The 14,859-nt window shown below is 35.6% G+C and overlaps 1 protein-coding gene across 1 annotated transcript in view; it reads left to right on the plus strand.

Moving 5' to 3' along the window:
• The window catches only part of vmp1 (vacuole membrane protein 1), a 77,356-nt gene that overhangs the window by 39,433 nt on the left and 23,064 nt on the right, over positions 1–14,859 (plus strand). Inside the window, exons 8-9 of the mRNA XM_003227271.4 lie at positions 7,166–7,246; positions 11,730–11,846. Coding sequence (XP_003227319.2) covers positions 7,166–7,246; positions 11,730–11,846 — 198 coding nt within the window. The remainder of the gene's footprint in view (positions 1–7,165; positions 7,247–11,729; positions 11,847–14,859) is intronic.

Here is a 14,859-nt window from a genome sequence, read left to right on the forward strand (position 1 = left end):
TATCTGTGGATAGTGAGGTCTGTTGGAAACTAGGCAAGTGGGGTTAATATCTACGAGGGTTGAATGAAAAGTAATGCCTCCACCTTCGTAACTCCTCAATGGATGGCCGTTTTGGTCTGCGGCAGGTCCTGGTTTGTTCAGTAGCCTCTCCTCTACAGTTCCATTTGGAGGGAAGCCTTAGCATTGAACGGTTGTGTTGTTAAGGTGCGAAGTATGGAACCCTACACAGACGGGGAAGCCTTAGCATTGAACGGTTGTGTTGTTAAAGTGTGAAGTATGGAACCCTGCAGAAACGGTTGGTCAATGCAACTTAAGCAACATGCAGTCACTGAGTTCTTGAGAGCAGAAGGTGTCACCCCAAAGGAGATTCCTCAGAGAATGCAAGCTGTTTATAGTGGTTGTGTTGATGCGAGTCCTGTGCTTCGTTGGGCGAGTAAGTTTACAGATGTTGAGGTGGGAACATCTGATTTGCGTGACAAAGAGTTGGTCATCCTGTGTCAGCAACCACCGTTTCACAAGCAAAAGGTGGACAGATTGATTCAGGACGATTGTCGTATCACTCAGAGAGAAATTCCAAGCATAATTGGCATTTTACAAGAACGTGTGGGTCACATTATTATTTGCTTGGCGATCAGAAGATCTGTGCACGATGGGGACTGCGAGACGCTGGTTGCAGGAACAGACTTTTTCCGTGACGGCTTCAGAAAACTTGTTCATCATTGGCAGAAATATATCCAATTGTCTGGTGATGATGTGGAAAAGTGAATAGTGGTAGTTCAAGAGCACATTCTAAGGATTATTTCTGCCTTTGATTTATTAAAATATTCCCATCCAAACCCAAGTAACAAAGGTGGAGGCATTACTTTTCATGGATGCGCTTTGAGCTCGGTTTGGGCACCGCTTGTCTCTGCCAACACATTTTCTTGGGCTCTCCTTTTTCGGGAGTCGAGGCATTTGAAGGCAAAGCCAAGAGAGGGTTTTATCTCGGGTCAAACAAGAAGCATCTCATTATAATCTTAATCATCAGGGTTTTTTTTAATATCCATATAAATGAAGGCACATTCTTTGTGTTCAGTATCTCTTTGTGGTTGGGTATATTAAATCCCTTGCATTCCCAGTCCAGGCTTGCCTCGAGAACATGATTCGCACTCGGTGCAGGTGGCAGATGGGCAAACAGAAAGTCAGAAATAATTGGGGTGTTTGTTAAGAGCCCATCGAAGGCGTCAGATGCCATTCCGGACATGTCTTCTACGCAGGCCCATGCAATGGATGCTGGGACCTGCTGTCAGCCTTGGGGGATTTGCCATTCTTTGCCTTGTGCGAGGATGAGATGTTCCAGCTGCACATCGCAAGGGAAATTACTCACCGTTTGGGCAAAGCTGCCTTCCAGACATGTTGGAGCCACACTTCGGTGGTAGAGCACCTGTTTTGCATGCAGGAGGTCCCGGGTTCAATCCTTGCATCTGCAGTTAAATCAAAGTTCAAAAATTCCCCAGGATTACTTTCAACGAATTGTTCTTTGTGTTGTCGAAGGCTTTCATGGCCAGAATCACAGGGTTGCTGTGAGTTTTCTGGGTTGTATGGCCATATTCCAGAAGTATTATCTCCCGAATATATTAATTAATCTATATACGAGGGCTATCCAGAAGGTAGATTATGTTTTGGAAATACAGTAGAGTCTCACATATCCAACATAAACGGGCCGGCAGAATGTTGGATAAGCGAATATGTTGGATAATAAGGAGGCATTAAGGAAAAGCCTATTAAACATCAAATTAGGTTATGATTTTACAAATTAAGCACTAAAACATCATGTTAGACAACAAATTTGGCAGAAAATGTAGTTCAATACGCAGTAATGCTATGTAGTAATTACTGTATTTATGAATTTAGCACCAAAATATCACGATATATTGAAAACATTGACTACAAAAATGAGTTGGATAATCCAGAACGTTGGATAAGCGAGTGTTGGATAAGTGAGACTCTACTGTAAAAATGAACAACAACAATGATTATTGTTATTTTATTATGACACAGCAAACAAGATAGATATGCTGGATTTCATATCACAAAATCACAAGTCGAACACTTCCCAAGTGTCTAGGACTGTGTGATGTATTTTTGGGTGATGCACACAGATCCCAGCAGGGTGGCCTTTTGCAGTTGGCAGATCGTAATTTTGTCAATGTCTATTGTTTCCAAAATTATTATTATTACTATTTTATTATGACACAGCAAACAAGATAGATATGCTGGATTTCGTATCACACAATCACAAGTCAAACACTTCCCAAGTGTCTAGGACTGTGTGATGTATTTTCGGATAATGCGTGCAGATCCCAGTAGGGTGGCCTTTTGCCTAATTTTGTCAATGTCTATTGTTTCCAAATGCCGGCTGAGATCTTTTGGCACGGCACCCAATGTGCCAATCACCACCGGGACCACCTGCACTGGTTTCTTCTTCTTCTTCTTCTTCTTCTTCTTATTATTATTATTATTATTTTATTTTATTTTATTTTATTATGACACAGCAAACAAGATAGATATGCTGGATTTCGTATCACACAATCACAAGTCGAACACGTCCCAAGTGTCTAGGACTGTGTGATGTATTTTCGGATGATGCTCGCAGATCCCAGCAGGGTGGCCTTTTGCAGTTGGCAGATTGTGATTTTGTCAATGTCTATTGTTTCCAAATGCCAGCTGAGATCTTTTGGCACGGCACCCAGTGTGCCCATCACCACCGGGACCACCTGCACTTATTGCTCTGACTATAGTTGTTTTAGTTCCTAACCAGTTGATTGAGGACAAAACAAGGCTAGTCTTAGTGACTCAAAACTCTTGCTCCAGTCCGGCCTCTCTTCCTCTAAGCGTCACTTTTCTTATTTCCTCTGGGATGAGATTTTCGGAACTGAAATAAACATTGGTCTTCATTTGCTATCTTCCATTTGTCATTATCCTATATGTAAATTCATGGATGTAAAGGGGAAAAGGGGGGCAAGAGTAGGGAGAAATGCCTTGAAATTTTTTTTAGTCTATTATTCTATTCGAAGGCTTCCTGGAGTTGTCATTTGCACTCATTTTTGGGAAGAAAAGAACCAAAAGCGACTCGACGACAGCTAGGAAATGAAGATTTCAAAGGCTGTAAATCTGAGCTTATGAGTCGGTCTTTATTTCAACATTTTTTTAAAGCCTGTTCCCAGCATCATTTTTGTGTTTGGATGATTAATCTTGTGAAGTACAAACTAATAGTTTAACTATTCCCGGCCGTGGCAGGAAGCTCTTTCCCGAGCTTGCCGTAGTCATCTTATTGTCAGGAACGGACTCAAAATAATAATAAATATCCTTAAAGTAGGGAAAAGGAATCTCATTAACCGAGAGGAGAAGAGAGCCTAATATCTTTAATTTGGGGGAAATCATGTGTAAGTAACTTTTAAAAATATTAATACATCTAATTCTTTAAAGCAACCTCAGGTTTTTCTGTTTCCCTATATTTCTGTTTTCCTATGATTATAATATAATAATAAGAATAGATACAATAAATATAATAATAATAATAATAATAATAATAATAATAATAATAATAATCTAATAATCTCTCTAGTATCCCAGGCCCTTGGAAAGAGCCTGATATTCAGACACAAACTCCAGACACTTGGACCTAATGTGCATGAGTGCTGTGTTGTTATGTGCATTTACTAAATAATATATAATATAATAATAATGTCATATATATATAAATATTAAATATAATAATAACAACCTAATAATATCTCTAATATCCTCGGTTCTTGGGAGGAGCCCAATATTCATAGATATTCAAAGAAATTTGGACCTAATGTGCATGTGTGCTGTATTTTTATGTACATGTAATGAATAATAATAATAATATAATAATAGTAATAATAATAATAATCTAATACCTCTACTATCCTTGGGAAGGGCCTGATATTCAGAGATGAATCCCAAACACTTGGACCTATGTAATAGTAATAATATTTAATATAATAATATATACTAATAGTAATAATAATAATAATCTAATAATACCTCTTCTATCATTGGGAAGAGCCTGATATTCAGAGATGAATCCCAGACACTTGGACCTAATGTGCATGTGTGCTGTGTTGTTATGTACATTTTAATAGAAGAATTATATATATAATACAATATAATATATAATAATAATATATAATAATAATATATAATAATAATAATAATAATAATAATAATAATAATAATAATAATAATAATAATATACTTATTATATCCTAGTCTCTTGAGATTAGTCTCTTGGGAAGAGCCCGATATTCAGAGGCGAACCCCAGACACATGGACCTAATGTACATGGAATAATTATAATAATATATAATAATTATAATAATCTATTGAATAATCTATTTAAAAAAGCCATTTCCCACAGCAAAATCTTTTTCAAGCCTCTTTCCATTTGTAATTATAAGTTGTTGTTTTTTTAGTTGTGAAACTGACTGTTTCTAGCACCTGAGAATTGAAAATGTCTAAAAATATAATATTAATTGGATGACAAACATAATATAATAACATATGCATAAATGTAATTCAATTTAAAATATTATTTTAGCACCATGTGTGTGTGTATGTATCATAATATTTTAATTAAGTTAAATATATATTACTAAGTCAATTTAAAATGATGGTATTTTATTAACATTGTTTATAATTTATATCCATATTTTATCTCGATGTACAATTTCATTAGCATTATATTTTAAGAAATAATTTAAATATGTGTTTTATTTCCATATTTATTATAATGCTTTTAGAAAAAATATTCAAGAAATTAAAATAATGTATTTAATTACAGTAGAGTCTCGCTTATCCAACGTTCTTTATTATCCAACGCATTTTTGTAGTCAATGTTTTAAATATATGATATTTTGGTGCTAAATTCATAAATACAGTAATTACAACATAACATTACTGTGTATTGAACTACTTTTTCTGTCAAATTTGTTGTATAACATGATGTTTTGCTGCTTAATTTGTAAAATCATAACCTAATGTGATGTTTAATAGCCCTTTCCTTAGTCTCTCCTTATTATCCAACATATTCGCTTATCCAACGTTCTGCTGGTCCGAGACTCTACTGTAACTCCTAATAATATATTATTTGAACTCAAGTTTTTAAAATATATATTTTATTGTAACCAATATTTATGATTTAGATTAGTTCTACTTCAACAAAATATGCATTGTATAATATTTTTACTCTTGAAACATGCCTTTTGTTATTATATTCTCTAAATGTAAAGTTAAAATAATAATATCTATAACGATCATTATTTAATATTAATATGCATTTATATTTTATGACCACGTTTTAAAATAATTATAGCTGAATTATTTTATTTCATTGTATTTCATTTCCATGGTGATAAGAAAATCATATGATAATATGTGTATAGTGACAAAATACTATTTGAACAGAGAATAAAAATTATATAAATATATGTCAATAATATTTGAAATGTAATGAAAATTTCTCGTATATCAGTATTTTTCCAATGAGACTTGGAAACGGGGCTTTCATCGGTGTCTGAAATTGCAGCCGTTCCAGGAACCCATGTGCCTTGTGAAAGAGTCCTGGCAAAATAGGAACCGAAAATTCATTATCGAAAAGCAAGCATTGTAATGCAAATAACCTAGGGAAATGTCTTGCGAAATCCCTGCGCAGAAGGAACTATTTTCACTTCTCCTTTCCTTATCTTTTTTGTCTCATTTTTATAGCAAGGAGAAGGCATGTAGTACCTCAAAAGATGAACTTCCAGAAATCCTAACAGCTAGTAAACTGTCTGGGGTTTCTGGGAGTTGTAGGATATATAGGCATTTCCCCCTGCAAGCCTTTGCAATCCCTATGTACCTTTATATTTCTATCTATCTATCTATCTACATTAATTTTATATATGAATTTCACCCTCATGTGTTTGCAAGTCTTTGCAAATCCTATATACATATAGATAGATTTCCGTGTACCTGTATATCTGTATCTATGTGTATACATTATTTTATATATGAATTTTCACCTCACATGTTTGCAAGTCTTTGCAAATCCTATATACATATAGATAGCTAGAGATTTCCATATACGTGTATATCTGTATCTATGTGCATACATTATTTTATATTTGAATTTCCCCCTCATGTGTTTGCAAGTCTTTGCAAATCCTATATACATATAGATAGATTTCCGTGTACCTATATATCTGTATCTATGTGTATACATTATTTTATATTTGAATTTCCCCCTCATGTGTTTGCAAGTCTTTGCAAATCCTATATACATATAGATAGATTTCCGTGTACCTATATATCTGTATCTATGTGTATACATTATTTTATATATGAATTTTCACCTCACATGTTTGCAAGTCTTTGCAAATCCTATATACATATAGATAGATTTCCGTGTACCTGTATATCTGTATCTATGTGTATACATTATTTTATATATGAATTTTCACCTCACATGTTTGCAAATCCTATACAAATATAGTTATCTTTATACAGAGTAATGTCTAGATAGATACATATGAATATAGATATGTAAGCTTGCAAATATTGCAGGGGAAATGCACATATATAGAGAGACAATTTGCAAACATTTCAGGGGGAAATTCATATGTGAAATTAGTATATATAATTATAGATCTATAGATCTGTTTATGTAGGCATTGAATGTTTGCCTGTTACTATGTTGGAAGCTGGCCTGAGTCCCCATGGGAGATAGGGCAGGGTACAAATGAAGTTATTATTATTATTATTATTAAGTTATTGTTAATACCATATTGTTTTTGTTGACCCTACTTTTCCACTTACAGAGCAACTATCAGGAAGATCTCAAACCCAGCATCTGGGGAGGTTTCAGGATTTCAATTTGATTCGGCCTGGCCTTTCCGGATGTCTGGTTCCTCAAATGTGTCAGCTTTATGTGCCTGTGGTTTTATTTATTTCCCCCCCCCCCTCCTCTTCATACAAAGGTTCTCTGATTAAACCTTCGTGCACAATGCAGGGTGGGGCCAGCGAGGTGTGAATGAGACATGGCAATGCACTGGAATTGGAAAATAACTCCCAGCTTCGAACCCTAACCATTATTTTACTTTTGGCTTTTCTTGCTTTGCAGGATTTTGCCTCTCGCGCCAAACTGGCCGTCCAGAACCTGGTTCAGAAAGTCGGTTTTTTTGGCATCCTGGCCTGCGCTTCAGTAAGTTGTCTTTTGATTTGAGCAATACCTTGCACACTGTCTCTCCTCTACGTCACAACTTTACCCTCACTAAACCTAACACAACGTTCAGTGATATTCCTTATACATGCCGTGAACTCCACTTTGTGGTCCCATTTCCTAAGGTTGGTTCTGCATCTCGTGGTGCCAGAGCGTAGTCTGTTCAGCACCTTCCAAGTCACCCAGTCTTGTGTGTGTCCAGCAGGGAGCCTCTCATCCAGTTCTGGGTTTTAGCTGCCACTTTTGGACTCTCGCTTGCTGAGGTGTTCCTGCGAGTATCTCTGTAGATCTTAGGAAGCTATTTCTTGATTTAAGGCGTTGGCGTGCTTACTGATACCCGAACAGAGGATGGGCCGGAGATGTTAATACCTTGGTCCTTTCATTGCTGGCTGCTACTTCCCAGTGGATGTCAGCTAAACAGTATAATTTCTCCAGCGGTGTGGGGCGTAGACATCCTGTGATGATGTGGCATGTCTCATTAAGAGCCACATCCACTGTTTTAACGTGGTGAGATGTATTCCACACTAAGCACGCAGAGTCAAAAACTGCAGTGGCAGATGTCTTCACTCTATCTAGTTGTGATCTCCAGCTTGTGCCAGTCAGTAATAATAATAATAATAATAATAATAAAACTTTATTTCTAGACCGCCCTCTCTCCCCAGAGATTATCAGGGCAGTTAACTTACATATAAATGGCAAACATTCAATGCCACAATTTCTTCATTAATATCAAAAGTATAAAATGACAATGACATACACATAGTAATAAAAATTCCACATTAGAAAAACAATACATTTAAACATGGACCAGCACTTTGTATTTAGCTCAGAAACGGACCGACAGCCAGTGGAGCTGCCACAACATAGGAGTGGTTCTCTCTCTCTCCTCAGAGCTTAAAATGCTTGTCTGTTCTTAAAATGGAAAGCACACGTCTGCAATTTAGATGGATTAGGAATAGCTGGTTTTCCCTGTCATAGGCAATAAGAGCACCTAAAGCTTCAGAGAGCTTCTGTTCAAGCATTTCAAAGCTTGGGCGGTGATGGCACGATCATCAGCGTAGATGAAACTTTGTGCCTTCTGGCAATGTCAGGTGAAGATCAAATTACCCTCTGGATAATTTTTGACTGCAGCTCCCACAATTCTTTTTCTTTCACAACTTATAGGAGCACCCAATCCTAACTTAGAGGAAGGCATAGAGCCACAATTGACCGATGGCATTCCTTTCTCTTTGGGCTTCTGGGGTTGTGCAATGCCGATGCTGTGTGTGTGCGCACGTTTGTGCATTTTAATTTGAAATAGTGACTCGGTTGCAGAGTTACGACATCCGGGGCTTAATCTCCAGAACATTTTGTGCTCCTTCTGCCTGATAGGCGCATAAACACATTTCTTTTTTTTTCTCTCTCTCTCTCTCTGGGGTTTTCCTCGGTCCCACCACCTCCTTCTGGCTCGCTGTGTTGAATCCTGTAAAATAAATACGACAGTATTTCAAGGGCTGTGTCGACCCACACGTTCCAACGTTCAGTTGCATCTGGAAGGCTTTAATTGGTTTGTTTTGTAACTTTATCCGACAGGCTTACCGACTCCGGGTTTGTTAACAAGTTTATAGAGCTCTCCCAATTTTTTTTTAAACCCCAAATGCCTCCTTCAAGATAGCACTGGTTTTTGAGGACTAGAATAGTCTAGGACTATTATTAATTTTATTATTCTATTTACATTACACATATAGGCAAACATTCAATGCCTTAACATAGAACAAAGACAAAGACAAACGCAGGCTCGGAGCTGGCCTCGAACTCATGACTTTTTGGTCAGAGTGATTTATTGCAGCTGGCTGCTCACCAGCCTGCGCCACAGCCCGGGTATATATACAGTATATATATAATATACAATAATTTATAAATATACAATTTATTGTATATACTTATAATATTGATAATAATATTATAATGTAACAATATTATACCGATAATATTAATTATGTATCATATATTAAATGTAATATTACTAATAATATTACCATATAATCATATAGTACAATATAGTAATTTAATGCTTATATTGTGCTATGCTAATAATATATTGTTTGTACATTTGATTTGTAAGCCACTCTGAACATAACAACATATATGCATGTATACATGTATACAATATAATTTACAATAATATATAATATTATAATATATTGTATATATTGTGTATGCATATAATATTAATATTCTTTTGTAATACAATATAATACTAATAATACAATATAATAATATTCATTATATATTATATTTTAAATGTAATATTACTAATAATGTTACAATATATTTATATAGTGCAATATAGTAATTTATTGCCAGTATTGTGCTATGCTAATAATATAATGTATGTAAATTTAATTTGTAAGCCGCTCTGAGTCCTCTTCGGGATGAGAAGGGCGGGATATAAATGTAGTCAATAAATCAATCAATAAATAAATAAACAACACAGCACACATGCACATTAGGTCCTAGTATTTGGGGTCCATCTCTGAATATCAAGCTCTTCCCAAGGGCCTGGGATATTAAAGGTATTATTATTATTATTATTATTATTATTATTTTATTTACATGTACATAACATCACAGCACATTGGGTCCTAGTATTTGGAGTCCATCTCTGAATATTGAGCTCTTCCCAAGGGCCTGAAATATTAAAGGTATTATTATTATTATTATTGTTTTATTTACATGTACATAACATCACAGCCCACATGCACATTAGGTCCAATTGTTTGGGATTTGTCTCTAAATATCAGGCTCTCCCAAGTCCCAGGATAGTATAGGTATTATTAGATTATTATTATACATAATTATTATGATATTCCACATTATTATTATATATTATTTTTAGTATTATATTATATATTATTAAATGTATATGTACATAACAACACAGCACACATGCACATTTGGTCCAAGAGTCTGATGTTCGTTTCCGAATTTTGGTCATTATTAGATTATTATTATTATTATTATTATTATTATTATTATTATTATTATTATTATTATTATTATATAACATCACAGCACACATGCACATTAGGTCCAAGTGTTTGGGATTTGTCTCTGAATATCAGGCTCTCCCAAGGTCCCAGGATAGTATAGGTATTATTAGATTATTATTATACATAATTATTATTACGTATATTCTACATTATTATTATATATTATTTTTAGTATTATATTATATATTATTAAATTTACATGTACATAACAACACAGCACACATGCACATTAGGTGTTTGGGATTCGTGTTTGGAATTCGTCTCTAAATATCTCGATATTAATGGAATAATAATAATAATAATAATAATAATAATAATAATAACATTATTGTTGTTGTTGTTATATAATATTATATATTAGCTTGGGGACCCAGCGATGCCCGGATTATTAGAGAATGGCATTGTTTGTCTGTGCTCCAAGTTTGGTCTAGATCCAATGTCAGCTGGGTTCAGTAGTCACGGGTGAACTACAACTTCCATATGCAAGTCCATGGTCCATCCTTCTCCAAACTACACCTCCCTAATGTCCATCGTTCTGAAATCCAAACTGTTTCAAAATTATCCATGTGGATGCTTGAGAGAGTGATACTTTTGCTTCAAGAAGGTTTAGTATATGCAAATATTGTACAAAAGTACCTTCATTCCAGGCGTAAAAAGGAACCGCAAAGGGATTTCGTGCCTGGTCTCCAATATATGCAAATACAGGCGTTCCCAAATACTTCTGGCCCAAAGCATTTCGGATCAGGAATCCTTCACCTGTATGTACAGCCCAAGAAAAACACAATATTTCATGGCAATCCCTTGCGGAGCCGTGGTTTATATTATGATCCTGCTTTGAGTGCAGCACTAATGGCAAAGATGCATACAAATAAATCAGTCCCCAGTTACCTATTTGTACATAACCTTTCAAAAAGCCCGTTTCTTTACTCCCGGCCACTTTTTAACCGTAGACGCTACTGGTATGTACCTCTGGATGGATTTATTTATTTGCTGCATATAGGCATTAATCTGGATCAAATTCGGGCCCTTGTTTTTCCGTCATATACCTTGTCTAGACTAGGGATAAAGAGTTACATTTTCAACAGGCCATTGAAATCTCCATGTACCAATTTGGCAGGTTGTATTTTATTTATGGCTCCTTTAACGGAGGCTGACAAGTACGCTTTTGCATGCTTTCTCCCTGCAGGCTGCTCTAATGGACCCAGTGTTTTGGAAAGGTTGATGGGAGTTGCCAAGCACATCCGTTGGACTAAAACTCCCATCATCCCCAGTCATTTGGGTCGAGAATGGCCAAGGATGGTTCAATTCTGTCACCCATAATGTTTAATATATACAGGAGAGTCTCGGTTATCCGACTTCCGCTCATCCAACACTCCGTATTATCCGATGACCTTCTTCCTAACTGATCCTTATGTCTTCCTTGTTTATTCCAGATTCCAAACCCTCTCTTCGACTTGGCTGGGATAACATGCGGACACTTCCTTGTTCCGTTTTGGACGTTCTTCGGTGCCACTTTGATCGGAAAAGCAATAATCAAGATGCACATCCAGGTAATTTGTCCCTGGCTGCCTTATGGCCGCCTTCCCACATGCTTTATATCAGGAGTCTCCAAACTATGGCCCATCAAAGCCATTTAAATCTCCAGCCCGCACGGCACAAAGGCAGAAAGGGGTTGGACTCAATGGCCCAAGGGGTCTCTTCCAAACTTTATTATTGTTGTTGTTGTTGTTGTTGTTATTATTATTATTATAGTACAGCGTTCCCTCACTACTTCGCAGTTTGCTTTTTGCGGATTCGCTTTTTGCGGTTTTTCAATAAACTCTGAAAGAATATTATAAATCATAAAAAATACAATTTACAGCCTAAGGAAGGGAGGAAGGAGAAGCCGAAGGGAGAGAAAAGGAGCCCAAGTGGCAACAGGAGGAGAAGGAGGCGATTTATCAACACACGATTGGTTAATAAAAACTTAAAATAGTGTATAACGACTAAAATAATGTATAAATATACAGTGTCCCTACTTGGTGGATTTTCACTTATTGCGGGTGGTCCTGGAACCTAACCCACGTGATAAGTGAGGGAACACTGTATTATTATTTTATTATGACACAGCAAACAAGATAGATATGCTGGATTTCATATCACAAAACCACAAGTCGAACACTTCCCAAGTGTCTAGGACTGTGTGATGTATTTTCGGATGATGCGTGCAGATCCCAGCAGGGTGGCCTTTTGCAGTTGGCAGATCGTGATTTTGTCAATGTCTATTGTTTCCGAATGCCGGCTGAGATCTTTTGGCACGGCACCCAATGTACCCATCACCACCGGGACCACCTGTACTGGTTTCTGCCAGAGTATTATTATTATTATTATTATTATTATTATTATTATTATTATTATTACTATTAACATTGAGGCTGGGTGGTCATCTGTAATGGGTGCTTTGCTTGTGCTTTTGGTGCACAAAGGCAGAAGGGGGTTAGGCTAAATGGCCAAAGGAGTGTCTTCCAACCCTTATTATTATTATTATTATTATTATTATTATTATTATTATTATTATTATTATTATTATTGCTCTGTGGCCAATTATAGTCCAGCGGTCTGAGGGATCGTGAACTGGCCCCCTGTTAAAAAGTTTGGGGACCCCTGCTTTACAGATTCAATTCAGTGAAATAAATAACATCCAGTGCTTTTCTCCTCTGTGGATTTTGGTTTTATTTGGCACAGGAAAGGTGGATGGTAAAGCTTTGCAGTAAAGCTTCCTGTTGTGTAGTGTTAGTTGGGTTAATGTTTGGCCCTGATTGGAATGTATCTGTGACGTCACCCCCGGACCTGTCATTCTCCATTTCCGCTACCACCTGGGGGTAATGTAATGGCTCAAAAACACAACATTCACAAAGCAGGAAATTCCTAACTTAAATACTGACATTACAATGAAGTCATAAGGGTCACAAGGGCTACCCCTTCTTTGCCTGCCGGGTGAGGAATAATCACATCAGACTGTTTTTCAGGGCTGAAATATTTGCATGGAAAGTACCTTGGGCAATGGGTTGATGGATCCAGAGCCTGTAAGGTTGAAGCACTAGCACTTTTTCATTTTCAGAGGTACTGATGACATCTATCACATTATTATTATTATTATTTTATTTTATGACACAGCAAACAAGATAGATACGCTGGATTTCATATCATATAATCACAAGTCGAACACTTCCCAAGTGTCTAGGACTGTGCGATGTATTATTATTATGCTGGATTTCGTATCACAAAATCACAAGTCGAACCCTTCCCAAGTGTCTAGGACTATGTGATGTATTATTATTATTATTATTATTATTATTATTGACACAACGACATTGTATGACACAGCAAACAAGATAGATATGCTGGATTTCAAATCACAAAATCACAAGTCGAACACTTCCCAAGTGTCTAGGACTGTGTGATGTATTATTATTATTATTATTATTGACACAACGACATTGTATGACACAGCAAACAAGATAGATATGCTGGATTTCGCATCACAAAATCACAAGTCGAACCCTTCCCAAGTGTCTAGGACTGTGTGATGTATTATTATTATTATTATTATTATTATTATTATTATTGACACAACGACATTGTATGACACAGCAAACAAGATAGATATGCTGGATTTCAAATCACAAAATCACAAGTCGAACACTTCCCAAGTGTCTAGGACTGTGTGATGTATTATTATTATTATTATTATTGACACAACGACATTGTATGATACAGCAAACAAGATAGATATGCTGGATTTCATATCACAAAATCAGAAGTCGGAACACTTCCCAAGTGATTAATTTTATTAATTTTATATTATTTATATATTATTTATATATAATAATATTTTATATTATATTATATGTTATATAATATAATATATATTATAATTATATATTATTATATTATATATAATAATATATTATATATAGTTATATATAATTATATTATATATAATAATATTTTATATTATATTTTATATTATTATTTAGAATATATATATATATATATATATATATATATATATATATATATATATTCGAAACAAAGTAAGATGAGTCCACACCAGACACTCTGCTGGCTGTTGTATTGGATCATACATCGGACACTTCCCAAGTGTCTAGGACTATTCTTATTATTATTATTGACACAACGACATTGTATGACATAGCAAACAAGATAGATATGTTGGATTTCATATCACAAAATCACAAGTCAAACACTTCCCAAGTGTTTAGGACTGTGTGATGTATTTTTGGATGATGATGATTATTATTATTATTATTATTATCATCATCAGCTTGGGTCCCCAGCATTGCCTGGGTCATTTGAAAAAGTCATTTTTTAAATTGCACAAAATGCATAAGATTGTGGGTGAAATACAACTCACCTCATGCCAGGTTAATGCCGAGAAACTCCATCAGTACTTCAAGTTTGTTATGTTGAGCAAGTTTGCTCTGGATGTATCATGGGTGGGGTTCACTGTGCTCTCTGGATGGTGAACTACAACTCCCACTATGGTGAGCCAGTCCTCTC

Source organism: Anolis carolinensis, unplaced genomic scaffold, assembly GCF_035594765.1.
Source record: "Anolis carolinensis isolate JA03-04 unplaced genomic scaffold, rAnoCar3.1.pri scaffold_7, whole genome shotgun sequence".
Classification (NCBI taxonomy): domain Eukaryota; kingdom Metazoa; phylum Chordata; class Lepidosauria; order Squamata; family Dactyloidae; genus Anolis; species Anolis carolinensis.